The 26278-nt window shown below is 31.0% G+C and overlaps 5 protein-coding genes across 6 annotated transcripts; 2 read left to right on the top strand and 3 right to left on the bottom strand.

Annotated features, from left to right (window-relative positions):
- Positions 1-237: 237 nt before the first annotated feature.
- On the bottom strand, positions 238-3359 carry LOC100747557 (tetratricopeptide repeat protein 27). The gene is made up of 8 exons (XM_012384019.3): positions 3138-3359; positions 2164-3019; positions 2016-2082; positions 1625-1957; positions 1375-1548; positions 1138-1290; positions 901-1062; positions 238-807 (listed from the first exon to the last, which is right to left on the bottom strand). Exons 1-8 carry the CDS (start codon positions 3214-3216, stop codon positions 244-246), a joined length of 2388 nt encoding a protein of 795 aa, XP_012239442.1. The 5' UTR covers positions 3217-3359; the 3' UTR covers positions 238-243.
- Positions 3360-4311: 952 nt separating this feature from the next.
- On the bottom strand, positions 4312-13999 carry LOC100743255. Its single transcript, XM_024366594.1, is given in 7 exon segments — positions 4312-4598; positions 4799-4964; positions 5454-5899; positions 7655-7792; positions 13158-13243; positions 13814-13930; positions 13933-13999. Coding segments are annotated over 7 exon segments (1110 nt in total). The 5' UTR covers positions 13985-13999; the 3' UTR covers positions 4312-4493.
- Positions 14000-16286: 2287 nt separating this feature from the next.
- On the top strand, positions 16287-17867 carry LOC100743136 (cyclin-dependent kinase 2-interacting protein). Its single transcript, XM_033319984.1, has 5 exons — positions 16287-16476; positions 16587-16719; positions 16814-17037; positions 17117-17225; positions 17311-17867. Exons 2-5 carry the CDS (start codon positions 16653-16655, stop codon positions 17505-17507), a joined length of 597 nt encoding a protein of 198 aa, XP_033175875.1. The 5' UTR covers positions 16287-16476; positions 16587-16652; the 3' UTR covers positions 17508-17867.
- Positions 17868-17988: 121 nt separating this feature from the next.
- Positions 17989-23404, bottom strand: LOC100747442. Its single transcript, XM_012383976.3, has 4 exons — positions 21355-23404; positions 21169-21267; positions 20940-21102; positions 17989-20865 (listed from the first exon to the last, which is right to left on the bottom strand). The coding sequence occupies exons 1-4, from the start codon at positions 23223-23225 to the stop codon at positions 18958-18960; spliced, it is 4041 nt and encodes a 1346-aa protein (XP_012239399.1). The 5' UTR covers positions 23226-23404; the 3' UTR covers positions 17989-18957.
- LOC100743014 (ras-related GTP-binding protein D) lies at positions 22946-26183 on the top strand. 2 transcript variants are annotated; one of them, XM_033319983.1, is made up of 7 exons: positions 22946-23025; positions 24455-24603; positions 24698-25104; positions 25175-25311; positions 25383-25525; positions 25606-25754; positions 25853-26183. In XM_033319983.1, the coding sequence occupies exons 2-7, from the start codon at positions 24548-24550 to the stop codon at positions 26074-26076; spliced, it is 1116 nt and encodes a 371-aa protein (XP_033175874.1). In that variant the 5' UTR covers positions 22946-23025; positions 24455-24547; the 3' UTR covers positions 26077-26183. The 2 variants fall into 2 exon arrangements, with proteins under 2 accessions (XP_033175874.1, XP_003488437.1); XM_003488389.4 differs by lacking the exon at positions 22946-23025 and adding an exon at positions 23498-24020.
- Positions 26184-26278: the final 95 nt, after the last annotated feature.

Below are 26278 nucleotides of genomic sequence, written 5' to 3'. Positions count from 1 at the left end.
ACATTTGCAATGTAAAATTATGATTTAATATCCATGAACCTAAATGTATGTAAATTTATAATTTATTCAAACTGTGAAAAAAAAGTAATAAGAGCAAACGTAATACTTAACTTCCATAAGACTATATGTAAAAATTAATTAATGCTAACATATAATAATATTACAATATAATTTTGTACTTTTCGAGTAAAAATTAGTACATAATGTGGCCATTTTGCATGTAATAAAAATAAAATATATTCTTCAATTTGTCAATTTTATTTTTTCTAATTCAATTATTACAATATTTAAATATTTTTCAACTTTTTCTACAGATATACAAATCTTTTCAATATTCCACTCTTTATCTTTAACTTTTTTCACAATTCCCTGAAGAGATAATTTTGCACTTGCTAACAGTGTTCTTTTTTTCTTAGGTTCACAATTGGAAACATATTGTAAATACATTTCTGCTAACATACAACACAATTGTAATACTTTCTGAACTGATTCTTCTTGTAAAAGCCATTTGGGATCTGATACGGCAATACGATGTGCTTGGTGTAAATAGTGTAGTGCTTTGTCATTATCAATATCAGTTTTTTTAAGAAAAGTAAGTTGTCCATACATTCTCCAAACATCAGAATTATTAGGTATAAATGAAGTAATTCTTCCAAATAATTCTAAAACTTTTGAAAGTAATTTTTGTGCAGACTTTCCATCTGAATCATTTACATTGTTTAATACAGCATCAGTAAGTATATCAAGAATTTGAACATCTAAATGGTGATTTTTCAAGTCTAAAATACGATGATAACATCGAATTACCTAGAAAAATGTGTAAAAGACATAAATCGTTAAAAGATATATGATTTTCGGGAAGAGTTAAATTTTATTTTTATTAATATTGTGTATTCGTACTTCTGAAAAATGTCCTAAGTCAATGCTAACAACCATTAAATTATCCCAAACTTGCCACTGATCATAGTTACACTTTAAAGCATCTTGAAGAGATTTCCAAGCTTTTACTTTATCACCTAGGTTTATATAAGCTTTTGCTAAATTATTCCAAGCCTCGAATGTCTATAATTAAATCGCCAAATTCTTTAATGTATATTATTACGTAACAAATTAATAATTGAAAATATTAATACAAACTGTTTGCTCTAGTGCACAATAACGTTTATATGCTGTTGCTGCCAATTTCCAATCTTCCACTTGTAAAGCAGCAAATCCAAGTCTAATCCAAACATTTTCTTGAATGTTATTTAATTCAACTGATAATTTTAAATGTGGTATAGCTTCCTCATACTTAAAAATAAAAAATAATATATGTATTTAATTAAATTACTAAGAAAAGGGGAAAACTTTTCAAACTTATATTTATGTACGCACATTTTGTTTGGCAAAATAAAAAAATCCCCAATGTCTTTGAGCTCGACTACTTTTTTTATTAGATAGTTCCCATGCTGTTTCATAACAACTAGGTTCTTGAGTTGCATCACCTAATAAGCACCATAATTGAACTGATGGTTTTTTAGATATTTCTTGCTGAATAATTTCTGCTGCCTAAAATTAAAAATAAAATATAAATTTACGTGTTTCATGTATGCTAAGAAGAAATTACATAAACTAAAATATATACTTTATGTCTTAGCTCTAATATGTTGTAACAAGCAATAGCTTCTTCCCATAGTTTGCTCTTCAAAAAAATATCCAAAGCACCCTTTACTAACCCAACACTTAGCATCAATTGTGCCCACATTTGTTCTAAAGCCCAAACTGGCTTAAGACCACTGGCAAAGAATAGGTCCATTCTGTTTGTAACACAGATTTTTGACTTTTTTAGTTCATGTATTAAATATTCCATTTGTATCATTGATCGTTCAACAGTTCGTTTATCCTCAGATTCTAAAGAACACCGATGATATAGAGATGCTATTTTTAAGGACCAATTTCGTGTATTATTTACCACAACCTATTAAAAAATAATCTTTGGTAAGAAAATAAAAAATATAAAAGTCAAAAATACTTACAGTTAAATAAGGCGTTACTTCTTCATCAGTTAATTTATCCTTTGGTTGTGATAACTGTAATTGAACGCTATTAGAAGTAAAATTTAAAATAAAATATGAGTTTTGCTTTATAAATATAGTATAACAAAAATGTAAAATATATTCTTACTATTTTGCTAATATAATAGCTTCTTCTACTGCTCCTAATTGTGTATTTTCTATATTTGTTGAAAATTGAATATGTTCTAATCTAATATCATCATTCAAATCCAAAGATTTTGGTAAATTTTCACAATATCTAGAAGGAAACTGTTCCTTTTCTAAAGTTATTCCTAAAAATAGTTGTGCCTTGTCTTCTTGATATTTTGTACGTTTACCTAATGCACCTTCAAGATTTAAGCTTAATTTCGCTCCTTCTTGAGCAAGTTTAACATATTTTTCTGAATTTTGAATTCTCCTATAATAAAAATAAAATTGTGCAGCTTCAATATAAAATAATGTTTCGCAACACAAATTTTCTTTCAGCATTTGCAAATCATTGATTTTCTGAATCAACTGTTCAGTCTCATCAAATATTGTACCGGAACTTTCATTTAGTATAAGTTGATGTAAAAGATTTGCTCTAAATAACCACCATATACAACTTTTATAAGCATTTTGTAGAATTTCATTTGAGAATATCATCTTAGAAAAGTAAAGAAGATCCAACATTTTAACATTTGCATTACATTCATCGTGTAACGATAAATTTCTAAGTATATTTTCTTCTTTAATTTTTTGCCATTCAATATCTTTTTCAATTTGTGGACCTGTCCAATTCTGTTGAATAAAATATAGTAAAGAAGCTATGCCTGTGCATAGCCAAGAATCATGCGAGTCTGTTTTTTCTATATTGTCATGTATTAATTTGGAAACATTATTGCTATTATTCAACTCTTGAATTAGATTTGAAGATAACTTATTATTTATGACATCTTTATAATTTCCATTTAATATATGTTGCACACAAATAGGCAGGTTATGACCTGAAACAAGTAACATAAAATATAAAACAAAATTTGATTATAGCAAAATATATTGACCGACAATATAACCTAATACGATATATAAACATATACGTATATTCCAAAATCATTCATTTACCTTCATTGTTAACGACATTTATTAATAATGAAATTTCGATTTCTTCATTTATTGTTTTTTCTGCATTTGAAAGATTCATTATTGCGACGTATTACTTGACGACACGTGGAAAAGCTTGCATATTATTCACAATCGGAAGTCAATAATTATACTGATACAGATATTCACAATATAAGAAAAATATTTAATACAGAGGTTTTATACATTTTATATTACATGTTATAATACATTGTAAGGAAGTTATTTATTAATGTATTGTATTCCATACATGTAATTAATTGTTTGTAAATTAATATTATGAAAAATAATAAAAAAGTTACTTCTGTCAATTCTTGGACATAGGAAATAAAATATAATTATCTGTATATACATATATCATATATATGTATCTACAAAATAAAAAATTAATAAATATATTTTATAGTAAATAAACATATAAAAATATAACTATTTTTATTTATATCTTATGAATGTACAGACCGGGTTATGGTTATACTTATTGTAGGTATGTTAAGTTTTTTATTAATATTCATTCATCAAGAACTACCTATATTTACAATTTAATATGTCTATATAAAAAAATGTAAATTTATTGTATTTTTTATTGCGATTCAAAACAAATATTTTCAATACATTTTAGGTGTTTTGTTGATAATTAAAAAATACAAGAGAAAGTTTTGAAATATGTATCTTATTAATTACATAGTTGCACAAACTATTTTTTTATTATTACTATATCGGAACGATACTATCACATATGCAAGTAAATTGAATACAATTATTCTTTACAATTGATTAAGTACATAATACATATTATCTTGCTTATATGATCTATAATAATGATTATATAGCACATGTTAAAGGAAATCTTTAGAATTAGGAATTCTCAGTCATTTTTATGTGTCTATATAATATAATAATAGGTATATATATTACAATTAACAAGCGGATATATTAAATATATGCTTGTAATACTTAATAATATTTGTTGACCCGTACAAAGGGAAGATAATTTTTTTTTCATTACTGATAATTTTTTTTCTTAATACTGAAAACATTAAAAAAAAGAAACAAAAAAGACATTAAATATAATATATGTTTAATCAGGTAAATGTTTTACTTTTGAATAAATATTTATCGTAACATTAAATAAATTAATTTGAAAACTGAAAAATGAATAAAACCAGCAATATATATTAGCCTGAAATATACATATGTGTGCTTGAAATACTAAAAGTGTTGCAGCACACTTTAAGGCTCATACCATTCACTTAAATGATTTGAGTACTTAAAAGGGATAATGTTAAGACGAGGATAAACATTGATTACTTATTTTTTACAAGGTGGTGAAATTTTTTAGAAATTTAGATCGCTCTCGTTGTTATTGTCATTAGACTCCTTCTTTGCAGCTATCAAATTTTCCCATTGTGCGATGAGAGTGCTCCTACGTCGTGGATTTGGCTATAGAATTAAATAAAGATTAGTAATTCATCATCGTTTGAAAATATGAACACATGCGTATAGATATACGTAATAATTCATTCCAATATTTGATGAAAACAAATAATTAATCATCGAGAAACACATATATTAAATATACATACATACATTTGATTAATAATAATTAACATATTCGGACTTTTTAAAAGAACTAGCAATACCTTATGTTTTCCTTTAGCTTCTTTTTCTATTTCATCCTCATTTAAAGTATTTGTCGAGGTACCGCTTCTTAACGAACTTGAACCATCATAGATATCGGAATCGTTATCATTTCCAATGTCCAAAAGATTTGGTTGAGACTTGGCCAACATTTGAGACCGCATTAATCTAAAAATGTATGTAATTGTTTGTTATATCGTGAAATGAAAAACGTATAAATTATTACTATTAACCATAATAATTTACCTCAAAAATATACTTAATCCGATAATAATGTATGATTGAAAATGACATTAAATTATCAATCATATTAGTTACAGTTCTTAAAAAAATAACATTTAAAGTATCTATATCTTGTCATTTATCAACTCCATCTTCTACTCGTTTTTAATTTCACTATACAAGTACGCGATTAATATTCAATTGTCAAGGTACAAATGACTTCGTTCATCGCAAGAAGATGACGTAAATAATAGTAAATTTTAATTCTAAATTCTAAATTTAAAAAAAATGAAAAACAATATTTGTAACATCGTCATTTTTGTGTACTTTTCAATTTATAGGGTTAACCAATGTAGCCTCTGAACAGCTTAAATAATAGCTATGAATACATTAACCGTTATAGAAGTAAAATAAAATTAAAAATAAACATGTTACCTAAGCTCGTTTTCTCGCTCTTTCATCTCATGTAATTCTTTTTGAATTTTTTCTTCCACAGGAACGTATCCCTTTCTAACGGGAGGCTTTTTGGGCTCATCGTCTGGTTCGAGTTGAATTTCCAGACTTCTATTGAAAGCCTTGATGCTCAGCGGATTGAGCGTGATACTGGGTGCCATGGGTGGTGTTAGCGCGTCGTTACCCGCAGATTTTGGTTTGTATATTTTCCCCCTAGTCGCCAGAAACCTGTGCATCAGCCCTTTCTGACTAGGTGCCGTTGCAAAACGCAAAGGTGTCGGAGTGGTGCGACTGGATATGACTCCATTCGTCATCTTTGGCGTTAAGGTAGGCGTAGACGGTGTAAGGTTGACTGCTTCTAGAATTTGTGGCGTGGACGTTGTTCTCTTCAGTTTTCCCGAGGCCAAAGCTTGTGGCATGCGACGCACCTGTTATACATTATTGCAGAAAATTCTTATTATATTCGTTTTGAATTTGTTGCAATTCGAAACGAAGATAATTCTAATTAAAAAAAAGAAGGAGTAATGGTAACGTTGTAAAAATTTAGTCACGCGACAATCTATTTGCAAATAGAGAACGAGTGTATTCAAAATAACTTCGCATTATCTTTAAGAACAAAAGTATAGCGACCTTTGTAATACACTGTAGATTATTTAGCAAGCACAAATTATACGAGAGCTACATTCTCAATCATTATTATCAGCACGACACAATAGTCACGTCAAGAGCAAGAAAAATGGCTGTTTCACCGAAAATAGCATTACATTAACTTTAACATATCGGCAGATAAGATATTTTCATCGAAATCGTGGCCTGGCAGCGTTACGAAAACCGAACGCAACCGGCTGTTTGCGAAATAAATGTGCACACTCTCGCGTCCTGTAGCAATTACTTCGCACGCCTGCTGCTAATTAATTAGCCTAAAGTATAGAAAATCGCGCGATCATGCCGAGATTATTAATCTGGCGATCGCGCGTCTGTTTCCATTATCGAAAGCGTGCCACGATTTTGGCGAACGAAAGAGTATGACGTTGGCTCACGATCCTCATTAGTTCCGTTCTGCTTAAACGTACCCACTATAAATATAAAAGCAAGCTGTTATACTTGATCGACTCTGCTCTGTCCACAGAATATTTTGCATATAAAGTTACTTCAAGAACTCGCTATATTTAATCTCAGGCACTTAGCAAGTATAATTAATGATAAAATTAGAATTTATTCGACTCGTAAACATTGGCAGTATATAATGTACAATAGTATATAAATGTCACTTACTAATTTCTATCATGGTTTATCTTTATCTTCTGAAAATAAAAGGTAGAAACGATTGACCCGTTTCCGGTTAACTGTGTAAGTCATTAAACAAATGTGTAACTTTGATCGCTTATCAGTATTTCTACTTTCTGTATTTTAAAATCCTACCAACAGTACATCTATATGTATTGGTGTAAATATATATTTCGTAGAGATCACGAAGGTATTTAATACAATTAAAGTATTGAATAGCTATACAATGAGCCTCGATACCTAGTGGGACCACTTTTTACACTTATTATATGTTTAAAATGAATATCCAAGTTGTATATTAGTTTTTTTACTAAATACATGTTTGCACTAAATATTTCGTAAAGTCTATATACATCTCCAAGTCTGTTTCAAATTTTATCAATATAATCACGACAGTCGTGCCATTACAATATTAATGAAATTCCAAGGTATTTTATATAACACTGACAATATATGTGTATAAATTTTGTACATAAAAATAATAGTAAGAGGGGCATACTAAACTTTTCCATGGTAAATGTTCAAATACTTTCGCGAGCCAGTGTATAATATTTTTACATCGTAGAACTTGCTTTAACAAAAATTTTCATTGAAACAGTATTTCTTCTAAGTTTGCGGCGCAAGATCTAATTTTTCATCGATGAATTCCCATCACGTCCGTAACAAGATTGAAACAGTGCGTTACGTGATGAATCATTAAATCAGTAAGTGCGTGTATAATCGTCCTCGTCGCTCACGGACATCACAGCCGTCCGATGCGTTTCGTCCCTATAAGGACTACGCAGGCATTTACTCTTTCTTTCTTTCGTTCAACGACCTTGAGCATGGTCGACACGAATGTACATATGTACACGTAACACACACGTATATACATATACGTGGAGTTTTAAGCATACCTTGGAATCCACCGTCTCGTGGGACGTGGTTTTAATGCTACCCACGTTTCTCAGCTCGTGCTCCCTCTCCGTGACCTCTTCGATCTCCTTCTGTATTCTGTCCGTCGCCTTCTTCAGCTGCTCCAACCTATGCTCCGCCTGCAACGAAATGGTATCACGTTCAATTCCATCTTTTATAAATAAAACGATAGAGAATTTAAAACAAATTGACCACAAAACTGTGTCTTTTAAATAAAAAGAAAAAGCAGAAAAATTACAAATCGAAAGTTAAAAGATCGAATAATAATACATTTGTATTGATTCTTTGAGTTTCAATTGTGTTTTTATTAATCCGTTGTTCGCTTTTTCAGGACGGACTTGAAGATGAAGATCTCGCTATTGCAAATAATGACATCAAGACGCAAAATCTTCATCGGAACGAAACGCGACGTACTGATAAGAAAACGATCGAAAGCCGAAGAATCACGAAAAGTTTAAAATCGCCAAAAAAATAACGAAAAACGTTTTTTAAAATTGTTCTCTCTTCCGTTGATTTAACTCGATTCGACGCATGTTTCCGTAATGTCAAGCGCGAGGCAGACTTTGATGGATGAGCAAGTCGTGGAATCCTCCGCGTTTCCACATTTTTCCAGTCGAGGATTCCCTTTAATTCTACCTCACGACGGACGCGATTGCATTCATACAGGCTGGCGTAATTATAGTAACCGGTGTTTTCAGATTGTTAAATTAATGATGGCGCAACCTGACCCTCGATTCCAATTTCAACATGAACCGTGTGACCAGTTTAAACACCGGTCTCTGAACGCCTCCGCGGTTTACGAACCTTCCTATTGCACTAGTCGCGATCCTCGATTTTCATGCGGGCGAAGGATACGAGAAAAAGCCAATGAGAAGCAGGAAAAAAAAGAATACAAACCACGAGACGAATCAAGTTCCAGACTACCTCGTGTCGATCGTCTCGCTAACGGGAAGCGAATTCCAGAAAACTAGCTGAACACGACTGCCATACGATTAACCCGTTCTGCTCTCTTCACTTCGTCGGTACGATCCATCAAAATTTTTATAGTATGCTCTTAGAGAAGCTAATCAGGTTTGCTGTACGAGAACGAACGTGCACCACTAACGTGGCTTGTTTGCACAAGCTACATCGAACGAAATGGATCGATCTTCTTTTACGTGCGCTATTTAACGGGCTGTTATTGTTTCCGCGTTACTCGTGCTTTCGTAATTCTTTAAACATATATTGAATAAGTATTCAGGCACTTTTGTCAATTTGTAAATAACAGTACGTGAATTTTAGCAAAGCGTGCCATGCAATGGCAAATTAATGGCTAGTAGCGGAACTTGCTGTGCACACGGTGGTCTTCGTGGAATCGAATCAGCGGGCTATAAATTTAAATCGTCAATTAACAAGTTTGAGGTAGACTGCGGATTTTAAAAGCATAAAGATGTATAGAATTCACTAATATATAATATATAAGATATTCAAAGTAGATTAATCGTTATAATATTTAGTGGATGAAATAAATTTCTGTTTAAGTATGTGCAGTCTATAGATTAGAATTAGATACACGATTCAATTATATAACGGCTAATCTTAGATATTACTGCTTGGATTAGCAGTTTAGACAAATTTTTATCTCTCTCATTATTCTAGATACTAAATATGCTGAAATTAATGGATATCATATACAAAGATCTATAAGATATGCAAAGTATTCGTAATCTCCATTTAAATTCTACCTTCTTAGTTACGTTCACAGAAATATAAAATTCCACGGACCCGTTCGCTTTCCAAGATCAATTTTATCACATTATATTACTTTATTACGCATACAGTGATTTTATAAAGAACAAAATCACTGTAGATCGACAATCCGTAGTTTTGTAAAATCACACTTCAACAACAACGTGTATGTTTCAGACACGTTTTATACTTTCATTAAAAAGAATGAAAGAAAAACAAGCGAACGTTTTTTCTTATTCAGCATCTTTTTTTACACTCACTTCACTCGGCTAAATAAGAAAAAGTAGAAAACACATTTCTCGTGTTCGTTAATCAATTCCTTAATCAAATCGTAATCAATGTACAACGCGTGGCACTGTATTACCTAGTTCTTTCCCATGTTATTTAACGCGTTATAAAACTAGAATCGCTTTTCCAGCTTACTGAATCTCGCGATGTTCGACGATAACGCGAAACAATGCGAATAGTCTAACGATTTTGTTGCGGCTCGCGCCTGAGGAATTCAATACTTTATCTAACTATACTTAACCAGATTTTATCAATTGGTATCGCGACCGATAACTGCCCTTTGATTCTACATTGCGGCCATCACGAAACAAAAGCTTCGTCCACGCGTTTTCAATCGATTTTAATGAGTGGACGTAAATTTTAATTGGAAACATCGTAACCCTTTAAATGGAGATCCTCGGATCGAAGCCAAGGTCGATTTTGTTGCCGATCGACAGATCGTTCGATGACAACGCGAAACGGATGTTACTTTGATGACCATTTTCTGTGACTCAAACACCTCGATAATGCGGCGATAACAATATCCATATATCTAAAGATATCATATTTGATATAACAGAAAGTTATGTGTGTACAATTTATATTGTAGATTTCTCTTTATGACATATCGGAATTTCGCTTAGTACAACAAATAATTATCTTTAGAAAAAAAAGGCACAGATATAATATAGCGATTAAACAAACTTTCAATGAGTTTTTCGTTACTGTTATATGTTGAATATACTACCTAAATATTGGTATGTATACTTATTTCGTATATTGTTTTAGATTCATTCACGGTGCACTATAAGAAAATCTTAGGCAACAATACAGTATTATAAATTTCACATCTGAATGACGAATATCGTTAAACTACGGATGCTTATGTAAATTTATATTTTTATGAACACACGTGATGAAACGCGCGAAGATTTCTTTCGCTTACAAACTAAATATAATAATGTATAGTATTCCCATAAATGTATAAAAACCGTAACAATGTTAATCGTTACATGTAACCCGGTTATTAATATTTATTTCCAATAGAAAAATTGGAAGGATGTCTCAAAATCGTTCATTTCAAATTCTTCGTCATTTCATCACACTGTCAAGAGATTAAATCAATCAATGAACGATCATTCATACAGTAGACAAAAATCAGAGCCAGTGTTTCATTCTAGAAATTTAGAGAATTTCCCTCCGTCGTTTTTATCATTTCGATAGATCCCACGCGTGGAAGAACGATCTCTTTGAATGCAGATCGCAAGGGAATGCAGCGCGTTCGTAATTAAAAACGAAAGGAACCTTTTCGTCGGTCGTAACGTACGATTTCACAGTTTCATCCCAGCCTCCGGGACAATGGAACTCAGCCAATCAATCACTGGATCGTCGCGATCGGCCAGATCCTTCGATCTAGCTCTTGCTGCGGATTACGCGCGACTTATTGCCATGTCCTTCTGTCCGAGAACGGAAGGATAGAGGGTCGGCTCTTTCGCGGCTCGCAGAAGGAAGCAAACTCGCTCAGGTGTTTCGCCCGCACTTCCGCGTAGGAACCGAATATTACTGAAACGAGTTTGTTGAAGGGTTTCCAGGTGAGCAGCTGTAGCTTGGCCGGCCGTCTGGAATGCTGCTCATTGAAAACTGAACAGCAGCGGCTAGCACGGCTGCTTAACTGTAACCCGTGCCTGTTTCCTTTCTAAAAAAATGGGCCACCGATCATCTTCCTGCCTCTCCTTCCTTCTCGGCGACGTAACCCCCCGTCGTCGTTTTCATCCGTATCGATTGGCCGACTTAAAATTCCTCTCTGCTGATGCACGCTCGATTTCGTCGAAGGATAATAAATTTCGAGGTCGATACAAGATCGAGGATAACCCGTTAATAAATTGTCCGCGTACGCGGATCTTATTTTGCTGGTGAAAATCTCTCACTGACCCTACTGACTCCGTGATTCTCATTCGGAATACATAATCAACTAAAGTGTCTACGGACGATTGCTCCTATGATTTATCGCTGCGAAATTTGTAGTTAGGAAATCAATTTGTAGAGTTCTGTTGACTTATAGATTAAAGGATATTTTTCATTCTACGATCGTCAGCGTAAATCTAAGAACGTCTAATAATCGTCGTTATACACTTCTTATATACTCTCGCTAATATGCACCGTACACGTATGCGTATGTAAACCTACAAAATTCTGAAAGTTTCTAACGCTGAATGGACTTCAAAAACGTGAACGACATGCTGCGACAGAGAACAAATGCATGAGGTTGCAGCATCGCGTTTCTCGAATAGTATTAATGGTATTATCATCAAGATCGCTGAAAGCGCAACAGCTGTTTCAATTTTTCATATACCTGACGTTGAAACATCTGTCGAACCGCTTTAGAAACGAGACTAACCGTGCTACGTTCAACAACGACCCACATACCTTATATGTAATTAAATTAAACAGCATCGATGCCGTTGAGAAACGCAACGGACACCGTACGATACTTCTCGTGCGTGATAATTACGCCCCGCGGAAATTAATAAGCATTCAAAGCGCAGCCAATTTACGGGAACACCGTGGAATGTTCTTGTCTCGTGTTCGATCGCGGGCTACATGATTCGTCGCGTGTAAAAAATCGTGTATACAATAGCTCACGAAAGTATTCGAACACTGGTAGGAACATTTTTTATTTTTTAAAATTCAATGAGTCTCTTATCCTTTTGTTCGGTTCTGAAGTTAAACATATGCTCTTCCAAAGCATTACTCATCGTAGTATTGAAATAATGCTTGTTTTAATAATTATACTTTTAGTTTCTACAAAACTCCATCAGCTTATCATCTATTTTTAAAAGACTTACATATCTATATCTTTGAACCTGTCAAGTTGTTTTTATTTGAATTACCAATTTAACAAAAAGCATTGTACACCATTATATTCATTATTATTTTACATAGTAATTAATTAAGTCCAAGTATTTAAAATTTTGTATCGTTTAATAGTAGTATCGTATGACTAAACAAATATGATACTACGCACAAATGAGATATATATGTATATATAAAAGTCGACAAAAAAAAAAGTTTCGTTAGAAAGAAGATACGTATAAATACTTTTTATTGTCATTGTACGTCATTAGAGTCCTACTGTCTGATCATAAAGTAGCGCTAAAATCAGGAAGCCAACAGAAATGTACTTATCATGTCCTTTTTTTGTGATCCTCATATTATATCAGATCTGCTCCAAATTTTACCAATATAACTATTCTTTTGGCTTTGTGCCAATTGTGTCTTATTAAAGTATTTATGAAATTTTTTAATGTTTTATATAACGCATGTAATGCATACACATAAAGGATTTTTACAATAAGTGTAGAAATACTTTCGTGAGCCATACCATTATATATGCACGTCGAAAGATGCACGATACCGGTTCCTCCGTGAACGCGTGCAAGTGCAACCGCGAGTTACCAACTATCTCTCGACAGTTTGCATTTGAATTACATTTGTCCACAATCTCGTCACCGGTGTTAACCACCGTCCTCGACTGAGAGCTTCTTTCACGATATCCGATAACGCGTTAGAAACATCTGAAATATTTCATTAGTTGGTAAAAAGTCATAATAAAAACATTAAAAACTTCTCGTAGAATCCAGTACTACGTAATCTTAAGAACGTATAAAATGGAAAAAAAATGAAAGAGCAAAGAATAAAGAAAATAAAGAAGGGAAATAATGAAATGACGAAAGAATTGAATTGAATTCTATTTTAACGCTTGCTTAATGAATAGTTTGTAATTACTATTGTTCTACCTTATCTCAAATGGTATCAACTTTATGCTATCAACTTTATTGCTTAATTCGATATATGAATATTTCTTTATAAATAAAAAAAAAACATTAAAAAAACGAAACATGAAAATAAGAATAGAAAGATTAGGCTAAATTTTTCTGTTATTGTGTTCCACCAGTAACCAAGGATATTTCAATCTAAACGAACATGAATAGAATAACAGCTTTGAATTTAATTATACTTTTAAAATATTTCGCAGATTAGATGATATCGAACCGATCATCAGGAAGGTATAATCTTTCACATTTAAGTTATCCGAATGAAGAAAATCGAGTTTCCAGTGAGAAAGCGTGAATCGAGCTACTCACGTTCAAAAATCGCGTACGAGCTGATTTGAATAGTCGTCCAACCAGTCTTTCGAGAGCAACACGCTGACACGTGTGAATTCACGCATTTTTCATTTGGATAAACCGCTTTCGAGCGACATGGAACGATTCTGTTAAAATTGCCCGACTAAACGACATCGAGTATCGTGACATCTTTTCCAAGATACTTTCTCGAACAATTAATTCGTTGACTCATTTGGAATAAGCGACACTTTGCGATCGGTAATGAGTCGTATATATGAGCGCTCGTGAGAGAAATCGAGAATCCCATTGACGTTTCCCTGCTCGATCGTCGTTTAAAGGTACCGCTGTGTTGATCAATTCGTACGGTAACTTCTACCAGGGAAAAATATCGATACAATAGCATCTACGCGTCAGATATTAATCTGTTCTGACACAATGGAAAAAGGTCAATTCTACACCGTTGATTCTCACGTACACTACCGGCCATAAGTGTTAGAACATTTTCTAATATTTCATTATTTTTATTGTCTAGTTACTTCTTTATAAATATTACAATAAAGTTTTACAATAAGCACTAAATGAAGTACAATTTGTTAGACTGTCCCAATGAATGTAACGAGCAGGTGTCCTAATACTTATACGACTGACGATATAAATAGTACGTTTTGATAGCAAGATACGTAGTACGATAGTATGACAGTAAGATTTTGCTCTTCCACGCTCAATTTCTTATTCATACGCGTGTACACTAAACTTACCTCCATTTTCATTGTTGCTACCGACAGGATTTCTCAGCGAAGGTCAAACACTAAATCCTTTGTCGGACGTGTTCCTTCTGCTTGCCGAACTCGAATTCGGTCCGTTTATCTGATCGTGGACGCAGGTGGTTTACGTTCGTATCTATTATCATGCCGCGCAGTTACGTCACATCGTCGGATCTCTTTTTTTTTCTTTTCACCGTGTACCCGCCGATGAAAGTGTAAAAGTTGCAAGGGGATTTGTTGACGACTATCTCTATCTCTTCTCCGTTGACGACTGCTTTTGAGAGTTGATCCGGCTTCGACTACGATCACCGCACCAAGCCGAATTCTCTTCGATCCGTGGCGTGGAACCGTAACGCGAAAGCTTGATCGTGTTCGATCGATTCCCTTCAGATAATTTCCAACCTGACACCCGAAGAGGATCTCGCGTGATCTATGAGATGCGAGAGCGTGAATCGTGTTTGCCACGACGACTCGAGACTCTCAGAGTACAGCTAACCAGATTGGTCGAGGGGAAACACGACAAGAAGCCGGTGTATATTATTGCGAGACGCGACAACGACACTCGCTAGACTTTGCTTTCGAAACTAATTTTTCGTGCACGTTCCATTCTTCTTCTTTACCCGGTTACTCCTGTAATTTCTGAAACCGCGAGCTTATGATTGAAACACGGCTGAACTCCGTTCGGCGACTGCCATTTTACCTGCGTGACCTTGTTCCCCGACCCGTTCTCCGAACAAAAGCAACAGAGTCGAACCGCGCTGCATCTGATACAAATCACTTTTCGGCTTATCATGTGCGTAAATATACACTTTCGCAATTTCCATTCTATCCACCATGCGATGTCGTTTTTATTTCCTCTCTTGTTTTTCCTAGTTTTATCTGAAACAACTAAAATGTTATAACCTGGTGTTTATTTTTACATCGCGCAGGTATTTTTCCTAGAAATATGACGAATATAATGAATAATAATGATAATTACTTTTCTAATGTAAATGATTGGATAATTGTTTGTTCAATTAAAGAAAGTATCATATTATTATTCAGTAAACTTTATGTATACTTACATGATTACATACATAACTTTCAATTTTGTTTAAATAGAGTTTTACATGTTTATAACAATTGAGTCTTCAATTCCTTTTTAACAGTATATCAGATATGGTATGGCACACAGGGTATTTGAGATTAAATCTTGGTGGAATTTAAACTGATATTAATCTTTTTCCTTTACATTGAAATATAAAAATTACGATTGAATCATAATATTTGTAATATGTTTAAAAGCAACTACAATTGTAGTAAACGTGCACGTAATCAAAGATTGTATTAGGCTTTAAATCTCACTACAATAGGCACAAATAATAATAACATTGCGATATAAAGGTATTTTTGTGTTGATAAAAGATTACACAAACTGTTTTAAATTTGATTTTACCGCATAATTGAGCGTATGCCATATCGCGCGCGCCATCTGTATCCTTTAGTTTTACATTTTTTAAATTCAAGGCGAATTATTTATAATTTTTGTAACAGATTTAGGGGCAAATATGATTAATGACTTTATGTAATATTTCATAAAATTAATAAGATTGTATCATATCTAAAATGTTATTAAAATGCTTTAATTTTTGCTTATTACATACTTACGTTTTTTGTAAATGGTCCGTTAGGAATTCAACGGAAACGTTATTGCCATTGGATATTTCCCTTTTAAAATATTCTATTTTATAATAATAACCAATGAGATAATGTTTGAAATTCTTACACATTAAGTTTTGCCAATAAAGAGTGTGTGATTTTTATGTTTTACATTTGACGAGTATTCATACAATTTGAGAAATGATCATATATACTTACATATGTAAATAAGTACATATAGTACAGACATTCTCTGCTGTTGCATGAGATTTTATACCTGTAAGAATTACGTATTTTAAATTAATCAATGAATGAATAAATTTATTATTATATTATAATTTTAATTACATATAAATACATATAAATATATTTTTCATTTAAATATATAGTTATTAAGCATTCACCATTTTTCGACTTCTTGTATTAATGTATATTTGCATAAAAGTTCAATTGTAATGGATTGTACCAAGAAAGAGTGTCACATACAAATAATGAGTAAAGGACAATTCTCCCCAGTTAATAGTAAGCAGTTCAATATTTTTAATATATTAATTTTTAAGCAATGGATATAATGCACATAGAGTACAAAACATGTTTTATTGAATGTATATTACAGAACTTACGCATACAAAATCAACACAAGGAAGAAATTTAACAGGTTCTGCTCGCCATATACGAGATTTAATTGCAGATATTCATAAAAATATACAAATTTGGAATACACTTCATTTAGAAGGAGTAACATTACTAAATAACATAACTCAAGCGAAACAAGATGAATCTTATTCTGAAATTTTGCAAGAACAATGTGATAAATTGGAGATTATTTGTGATGGATTGGTAATGCGCTTTCTACATGATTATTTTTTATTTAATATTATTGTCATAAAGATAATTTTATTATAATATTACTTTCTAGGACGATATTGTAAAAAATTTTGCTCAAATTGAACAACAGATGAAAATAACAGCTTCTTTAGAAACTAGCAAGGACAAGTTATTTACAACATGGCCTAGTTCAAAATTTGGTAAAAATGCACAATTATATTTTATCTATAAAAATTAGTATATTTTTATAATTAATCTATCTTATAAGATTATGATTAATTTTAGGACAAGTTGCAAAATCAATATTTAGTTTATATTCTAATGAAGCAAAAGTGAAGCGTGCAATTTTGGAAGATACAGCGCATTATTATACAGAATCTAGGAAAATGTTGTTCCTTGCTAGTTGGGTGCATCAACCATTATTGCCAGAAAATCTAACAACAGTCTTAGAATCAATGTTAATAGAGAGTGGACATAGGTAATTAATTATTGGTGATATAAATTTTGGTAAGTATTTTTCTATTTCAAAAACAATTCAATGTTTACAATTATTATTTTTTGTATTATATCATAAGTTACAACTATTGAAATAAAACAAAGATTAACAGAATGATCATTTATTTGTGGCTTTCCAAATACCATTTGTATAATTTCACAAAACGAAATATATCAAATTGAAATATATAGTCCAAATCTAAAGTGAATTATGAAATTCTGTTTACAATTGGTACCTGAGATCGCAAAGAATTAATATGAATATAGATAAATATAAATATACTAGAAATTTGCTTGAAAATGCAGATTCTAGAATATGTATCTATAGATACAAGGAATTAAATCTGCAAAATTAATGCATTTTATGATTAATTATATTCTGATTAGTATTTTTAATGTTAGTGCCATTAATTTTTAATTATATCAATAACTTCTTATATATGTATAATACATTATTTACAGATAAATAGAAAATTAATAATTTTCACTGTACATAAATGCTATAACAATGTGGATGGAATTATTTTTTTGATGTTTAAAGTATTTTCAATGATTTAGTATTTCATACAAAAGCTGTAAATAATTCACGTTAATTCATTACTACTTATAATCTGTAATATTTTTGTTGTCGTTACAATGAAATTATTGATATAATATAAATACAATTTTTATTTTACTCATCAGTTTATCAATACAGGTATTATCCTATTAAATATTTAATAATAGATATAGAAAGTTAAAATTAAATCGTAAAATAATTTGTGCATAAACATTTTTGTTTTATGTTTATAATAATGTTATAACTAAAAAGAAATTACAATATATGTCTGTCAGACTGTACAACCAACAACTATGAGAAATTATATGTACACAAAATTTTTATATTTGTTTCACGTTGTTTAATATATAACCTTGGTAATTTTAATTTCTTATCTTCTTTCTTATCTGAATTATCTTCTTTCAAGAAAGTAAACTTAAACTGAAAGTATTAGTTGCACTATGTGTATGATTATAAAGACCGTTTACTAAAAATAAAATGTATCTATATGTTGTAGTAAAAATTTGTAGAAGACAATACAACAAAGTAAAATTTCTTTGTATAACATCAATGCATTTTTTAACATTGTCAATACAACATGACACTATCTTTTTCCATGTGAAATATACATTATACACAATAAATATAACAGAAACAGTCTTATTTACATACACATATTAGAATACAAGACATTATATTACTTTACTATTGATACTCTTCATTCAAATATGGAAGTTATAATATATTGATTGTGTGATACTGTCAGAAATTCTATAAAAAAATATCTACACAATTGTGTAATCATACATATACATTTCAATTATACGTTTGATATTATTATACACTATACATATTACTTCAATTTGTTTAGGAACATCTTGCATGTAATCATTCAAAAATCAACTTCTGGTATTTCTATTAAATTCTTCACTTAATGCTTCAAAATCAAGATCAGTATCTAAATTTGAATTATTTGATATCAAATTGTTCTCTAAAATATTATCTGGCATAATATTTTTTAATCGTTCAGATACAAGCTCATCAACTAAATTTGACTGATCTACTAGATGCAGTTGCTCTACTAATTTTTCATCAATTAGTAAGTTTTTATCTATTACTCCACTTGTATTTAGAATGTCTAAATGTGTTATGTGATCGTACTGAGCTATTTTTGATATATCTAAATTTTCTGAACTTTCAAATATACCAGTATCACAATTACTAGAAATTATTGGTACTGTATCTTGAAGTATAGGTAGGTTATCTGAAATCTTACAACTGGAAGTAGCAGGCATTATTTTGCAAGAATTTGTGTCTAATGGTGCAGATTGTGTTTTAACACAATTTGTATCCGGTACAGTCATAGGAATTATTTTAGAAACTAGTTTTTGGAATCCTTTAATAAAGTTCTGAGATCCACTCTCCATGCTATTCAAACCATTTTGTATTTTCTCAAAGTTCTGAGCATCTTGTTTTACATAAGTTTCCATAGATCCATTTTCTAATTTGACAAAGCCCTGTTCTGTTGGTTCTAATTTTATGAAAGCCTGTTCCATATGTCCTATTTTAGATTGGTCATAATTATCTTCAATGTTACAAAAGTTTGACGATCCTAAACTGTTCCCTAATTTAGTAAAATTCTCTTTATGAGAATCCGTTTTTTGATAACTTGAAATTTTTGGCGAAGTGATATCCACTTTTTGGAATCCAGGATTATCTGAAATTTGATTCTGAATCTCTGGATTTGATATTAAAAGTTTCGATACATTGCTAGATTTGTTACTTTCTGCATTATTCACAGGACTAGGATTTCTTCGCATTAATGTTAAAGCTGATAACACTTCTGGGCAAGTAGGATTTGTCACAGAGTCACCTCTTCTTTCACTTAAAAAGTCTGAGACACTGAGATCTGAACTTTCAGAAAATCCGCTAGACATTCGTTCTTCTATATTTTCTTTACCATCTTCAGAATTATCTGTTTTCTGACGTTTAAGGGGTGGCTCTTCATTCTCATAGGTAGAACAAATAGAAGTATCAACCTTTTTTAGAGCTTCATTATTAATCTTATATAAACCTGGATTGAGACCTAAAGCATCACAAAGTGATTCTTCACTGATATCAATCAAATCTTTGTTTGTTTCTTCATCATTATTTATAGTAGTCAACATTGTTTTAGTTTTTTCTCGTATTTTATCCATTAATTGTTTTAATTCGCCCAAAAAGTTCCTTACATTATTTTCGGACTTTAGTACTAATAAATCAAATAATGATTGTGCGTTAAGTACCGGTTTTGCAGCTATTTTTATTATTTCAAGATCTTCACATACAGAAATTGCTTCGCGTAACTTTATTTGACGTCTTTCTGACTTAGCCTCTGGTGTAACATAAGCCCAAGGACCTCGCTTCTTTCCTTTTCGTTTTAAAGGATCTTGACCCCCATTTTGTTTTAATTCAGGTTCAGGCGTTGGTGGAGGTAGTTGTTCAGGACTTCCATGGTCAGGATGCATCTCAAAATGTCTCGCCATACGAGTACGCCCTAAATATATTTTATTACATGTAGGACACCTAAAATGATCTGATATTTTTCTTTTTGGTACTTCTAGCCCTGTTAATAATTCTTTAGGTGATTCTTCTTCCTCAAGTTTATCATTATTGGTGTTATAATCGCTATAACCACCATCTGAATCATCTAAATCAGGTTGTAGAAAATCTGAATGGTGCAAATGTTTATAATCCCGAACCATATGTCTAGGAGGTCGAGAAAGTCTGCCAGATCGTGTTCTAGCTACAACTTTCTTTCTTTCATCCTAAAGAAATATTATATTTAGTATGTTAGAATCATAAAACAATTCCAAAATACAGCAAATTAAGTAAAAGAAACCTTCAATTCTTCCTGTTCTTCATCAGGAATTGGTGGTGGTTTAGATGGAAGTAAGGAAGGTCTGATAGCACTTTTTTTTGGTCTACCTCTTTTTCCACCACGATTTTTTAATATATTTCCTGGATTTCTAATTTGTAAATCCAGTTCTTCAGGAAATACAACCCTATACATACATTTAGTTAATTTAGGTATAAAATTTCATAATATCCAAATAACTTCATATATTTACCTATATACTACTCTTTCATTTGACGTAGCTGCTTCTTGACTACGTTGTTGCAGAACATGTGCAATTTGTTTTAATTGTGTTGGTGTTAAGCGTTGTATACTGGAATAAATATTATTGTTATTAAATGAAAGAACTTGATAAGTATATTGCATTGTATGTATTATTATTCCAATATTATTTGTATACCTATGAAACGTTTGACCTTGCTGAACTATTTGTATGGGGTTTTCACTAGAACCTAATGGCTTAGATGTATCTGTAGATTCATTTACTATTGTTGTAGATTTAACAGTACCTTTAGCTTTTTTATTAACTTTAAGATTTGCGCCATTTACTACAAGATTAAGTTTTTGTTTGGTAGCTTCACTTTGAACTGACTTAGCAGATTCAAATGTACTACTTTGTTGTGTTATAGGTGTTTTTTGTGAATTATTTTGTGAATTGTTTGAAATACTGGCAACGTTTTGAGTTGCAATAGTAACATTTTGCTTAGTTGTGTTGTTAAATGCAATTTTTGCTTGAGGTTTTAAAATTGATATTGGTGTTGAAGAAATTTGGGTTGGTTTTAAAATAGATGCAGAATTTGTTGTTACTGTTTTTAAATCTTGAGCTTTAACAATCGATGCTGTCCGAAGCAAAACTGGTGTATCAGGATTAGGTGCAGTTTTTGATGTTCCAATTGTTCCCGTAGTTTTCTTACTAATTACAGCTCTTGTTTTAAGTAACTGAGGGGGGATTTGAACTGATTTTAAAAATTGTGCTGGAATAGCTGTAGTCACGCTGGTATTATTAAGAATATGATTAGTTTTTGGAAGCACAGTCGATGCACCTTTTAGCACTGGAGTTAAAAGTTGTTGAACATTTCCCCTTTGTAGAGATTGTGATGTTTTTACAATTGGAGACAAACGTATTTGTGGAGTAACAATATTTTGTGTTGCTCCAGATGTGGTGTTTACAGTGGTATTTGAAATATGTGGTGTACCAATAGATTGGTTCTGTATTTCACAAGCACTAGTTAACAGCTGAGTGTTTAATAATTGTGCAGATATACCACTAGTATTTAACAATTGAGCTGTTATAGGTGTAGCTTTTATTATCTGTGGTGACAAATTGTTTAATATTGTAGCCTTTGAAAGTAATACAGAATTAGCATTTGAATTAGTATTAAGTGAATGTACTGCATTAATGGAATTAACAGTTGTGTTACTTAATTTGTTTGAATTCTGAAGTAATCTAATGTTCTTAGCTGGTTTCAATATAGTTTGTGCAGGTTTTATGATAAATTGTGAAGATGGTAAAATCACTGGTAGTTTCTGTAAGATTTGCGCTTGGGTATTGGGTATTGTATTATGTTGATTTTGCGCTATATTTTCTTCGATAGTATATTGCAAATTGTTTTCATGAATATTTTTTACATGTGTAACATCTGCTTTTATTCCATGTACTTTAGGCTGCTCTAGAACTATTGTCTGTGTACCCGAACTTTGTTGAATTATATTATTCTGATGTTCAATTATTTGTTGAGCTTCATGATTTTGACTACTTAAACTTATTTCTTCTAATGATATATTGTTTTCGACTATTTGATCTTGAAGTTGTTCCGTGTGGGAAACTTTTTGCATATGCCATTCTTGGAAATCAATGCACTCTGTTTTAATCAATTCAGTATCATTGGACTTTTGTACTTCCTCAGGTTGATAATTTAACTGATCGATTGTTATAGATTCCTGAGAAGATAATGAATTTTGGTCCTGTACATTAATGTTATCTTTTCCAGAAACATTCTCTGGTATGTTTGAAGTGGTGTTATCTTGTTCCTGTTGATATATAACCTCTTCATTCGAGTTTACCTCGAAGGTTAGTCCTAAGGCTACCGCTTGTTCTGGAGTCAAGTGTATAGTTTGAGAATCATTGTCGTCGTTTTGTAAAAACGCGACAAACTCATTATCATGATCGTCATCATCAACAACTTGCTGGAACGCTTGTTGAAGAAGATCGGAAGCACCAGTAGAAGATGCATCGTTTGTAAACACAGTGGAATTCGAAATTTCTGCCATATCCAAAATTTTCTAGCTCCTTAGCTTATAAAAGATAATTATGCAATAGTAACAATTACTTTCATATTGAAGAATAATATTTTACGTGATTCTTTCTTTGGAAATTCTCTTTATAATTTGCATTTATTCCATTTAGCTGTACACGTTTTTCGCACAAACAGAAACATATTAGGTGTATGAAGTTTGTCACAGATATAGCAAAGAAAATGGCGACAGCATCAGTAGTGTATAGTTGCATAGTTGGTAATTCGTATTTATGTCTATTTTCATTGCATCGTTTATTCGATATTGATATTGTACGATAGTTACACAGCTACACAAAATACTTTGTTCTGTATATGATGAAATTGTAAATCTTATTGTAATACATTTTTGTATGTACTGTTATAAAAATATATTTAGCACGGAAATAAAATTGTGATAAAGTTAAAAGAAATAACACGTTAAAGTATCTATGAATGTTATTCGAATGTATTGTATGAACTTCATGCACAATTCTTTGTTTCGAGGGTTTAAATATGTAATTGAAAATGAATATTTATTTTTTTGTGTCTATTTGGTCATATTTTAATCCAACTTGCATTGATATTGCATCAAACTGTTGTGTATGATTTATTACAGTTTCACGTAATTGTATATATGTATACAATTTGTATTGATATTAAATTACAATTAATGCATACATAGTGTCATAAATGTGTAGTTGCGCGATAACATTGTAAATTTTGTGAATCCAAAGTCTATTCTAACATAAAAGGAATATCAAATAAATAAAAGATACAAAGTACGAATATGGTAAGTGTCACCAATGATACAATTTGCTATGTTGATAATTTATATCATTTGTAAATAAATTATTCGGAAGAATTTAATACTGTATTTTATGTACATATTGATACTTACTTAATAATGATATTGTTAATTGTGAAATAATTAAATATTTGTGACAAGCATCCCAATACTTAAATAAACAGTCTTGTTTCAAATTATCAGATTTTGTCTTTTATTTTATTCTTAAATTTTATCTTTATTAAAATATTTGGAAATCAAATGTATTTTAAGTAATTAAATGTTATTTTACATATATATGTAAAATAAAACAAAATAAAAAATATTAGTTTATAATAAACCATTTTTTAAATAGCTTCAAATACGTATCATTTATGACAATATGTACATATTAATACTAAGATAATATTTACATATTAATAATAACATTGTTATCGTAGGATGATGATGATCAGTATCAAGCTGGTTATGATGTAGGATCTTTTCCTAAAGATTTTGGATATGCTCCATTTGATGGGGAAACAGAAGGATCTATGGATCCTTTAGCAGGAGAACAAAAACCTAGAATATTATTAATGGGTCTGCGCAGGTATCCAAGTGTTTAACATATTTTTATTTTAATATTATTAATCATGTTATTGATAATATTTTTATTGATTATATGAAATTAATATTAATTTTAGGAGTGGAAAGTCATCAATACAAAAAGTAGTTTTTCATAAAATGTCACCAAATGAAACATTGTTTTTGGAAAGCACAAATAAAATTATTAAGGATGATATAAGCAACTCTAGTTTTGTTCAATTTCAAATTTGGGACTTTCCAGGACAAATTGACTTCTTTGATCCTACTTTTGATAGCGATATGATATTTGGTGGTTGTGGAGCACTAGTTTTTGTTATCGATGCTCAAGATGATTATATGGAAGCGCTTAATAAACTTCATTTGACAGTTACAAAAGCATACAAGGTTAATCAAGCGATAAAATTTGAAGTGTTTATACATAAAGTTGATGGTTTATCTGATGATTGTAAAATGGAAACACAAAGAGATATACACACTAGAGCAAATGATGATCTTGCAGATTCTGGTAAATAACACAAATGATTAAGAAGCTTTTTTATTAACAGCACTTAGAAATAATTATGTATACATTTCAGGATGTGACCAAATACATCTGAGTTTCCATTTAACATCCATATATGATCACAGTATATTTGAAGCATTTAGTAAAGTTGTACAAAAATTGATACCACAATTACCAACTTTAGAAAATTTACTTAATATACTCATATCAGTAAGAAAAAATATGAATATATAAATTTTTGTCACATAGTTGTACAAAATAAATTGTAATTTGTTTTTCAGAATTCTGCAATTGAAAAAGCATTTTTATTTGATGTAGTATCTAAAATTTATATTGCAACTGATAGTTCTCCTGTAGACATGCAAAGTTATGAACTTTGTTGTGATATGATTGATGTTGTTATTGATGTCTCTTGCATATATGGGTATGTTTTACAAAAATTTCTACATAAAAGCTTTTATCTATCTACATAATAGAAATAATTACATCGCATATTTACTTTAGTTTGAGGGAGGATTTAGAGGCTGCAGCATTTGATAATCAAAGCTCTAGCTTAATCAAGTTAAATAATGGAACAATTTTATATTTACGTGAAGTTAATAAATTCTTGGCTTTAGTCTGTATTTTGCGTGAAGACAATTTTGATAGACAAGGTAAAATAATGCTTCAGTAAATTTAGTACGAAATGGATAATAATAATTAGTAATCATTGAGCATATTATATTTAAAATCCTCTCTTTTTAATTTGTAGGTGTAATTGATTATAACTTTCTTTGCTTTCGTAAAGCTATACAACAGGTCTTTGAATTACGTAATAAAGCTTTAACTACTACAAATGTTAACAATCATTCAACACCACCTATTAATTTGAATGAAACTACAAATGCACCTACAGTATCGCAAAGTGGAACAATGGGACAAAATGGTACTGTTGTAATGGCACAAAGCTTTGGGCAGAGCAGAATTTTTCTTTAAATGTTTGAGCAGAGAAAATTTTTCACTTTTATTTTACATACTGGCAATAATATATCTCAATCATGTTATTCATAACTTAATTTTATAAATATTTACTTAATGTGAAAGATGTATTTATTTTATTGTTTCTTATCAATTTTTTTAATGATATTAAATTCAGGAAGTTACATAAATGTATATATAATTGTGTATTAAAATAAAT

The sequence above is a fragment of the Bombus impatiens genome, unplaced genomic scaffold (genome assembly GCF_000188095.3).
Source record: "Bombus impatiens unplaced genomic scaffold, BIMP_2.2 scf_0225, whole genome shotgun sequence".
NCBI lineage: Eukaryota > Metazoa > Arthropoda > Insecta > Hymenoptera > Apidae > Bombus > Bombus impatiens.
Note: the sequence above shows the minus strand (reverse complement) of the source record. Positions and strands in the feature narration are given on the sequence as shown.

Coding starts and splice junctions, on each gene's coding strand:
- LOC100747557 (XM_012384019.3), bottom strand. CDS start 3,216: ATGAATCTTTCAAATGCAGAAAAAACAATAAATGAAGAAATCGAAATT. Junction 1,958..2,015: donor AAGTAACGCCTTATTTAACT/GTAAGTATTTTT, acceptor ATTTTTTAATAG/GTTGTGGTAAATAATACACG. Junction 1,291..1,374: donor TTTATTTTGCCAAACAAAAT/GTGCGTACATAA, acceptor TTTATTTTTAAG/TATGAGGAAGCTATACCACA.
- LOC100743136 (XM_033319984.1), top strand. CDS start 16,653: ATGGATTGTACCAAGAAAGAGTGTCACATACAAATAATGAGTAAAGGA. Junction 16,720..16,813: donor ACAATTCTCCCCAGTTAATA/GTAAGCAGTTCA, acceptor TGTATATTACAG/AACTTACGCATACAAAATCA. Junction 17,038..17,116: donor AGATTATTTGTGATGGATTG/GTAATGCGCTTT, acceptor ATTACTTTCTAG/GACGATATTGTAAAAAATTT.
- LOC100747442 (XM_012383976.3), bottom strand. CDS start 23,225: ATGGCAGAAATTTCGAATTCCACTGTGTTTACAAACGATGCATCTTCT. Junction 21,268..21,354: donor CAAGGTCAAACGTTTCATAG/GTATACAAATAA, acceptor TATTTATTCCAG/TATACAACGCTTAACACCAA. Junction 21,103..21,168: donor AATGAAAGAGTAGTATATAG/GTAAATATATGA, acceptor ATGTATGTATAG/GGTTGTATTTCCTGAAGAAC.
- LOC100743014 (XM_003488389.4), top strand. Junction 25,105..25,174: donor TGATGATCTTGCAGATTCTG/GTAAATAACACA, acceptor TATACATTTCAG/GATGTGACCAAATACATCTG. Junction 25,312..25,382: donor TACTTAATATACTCATATCA/GTAAGAAAAAAT, acceptor TTTGTTTTTCAG/AATTCTGCAATTGAAAAAGC.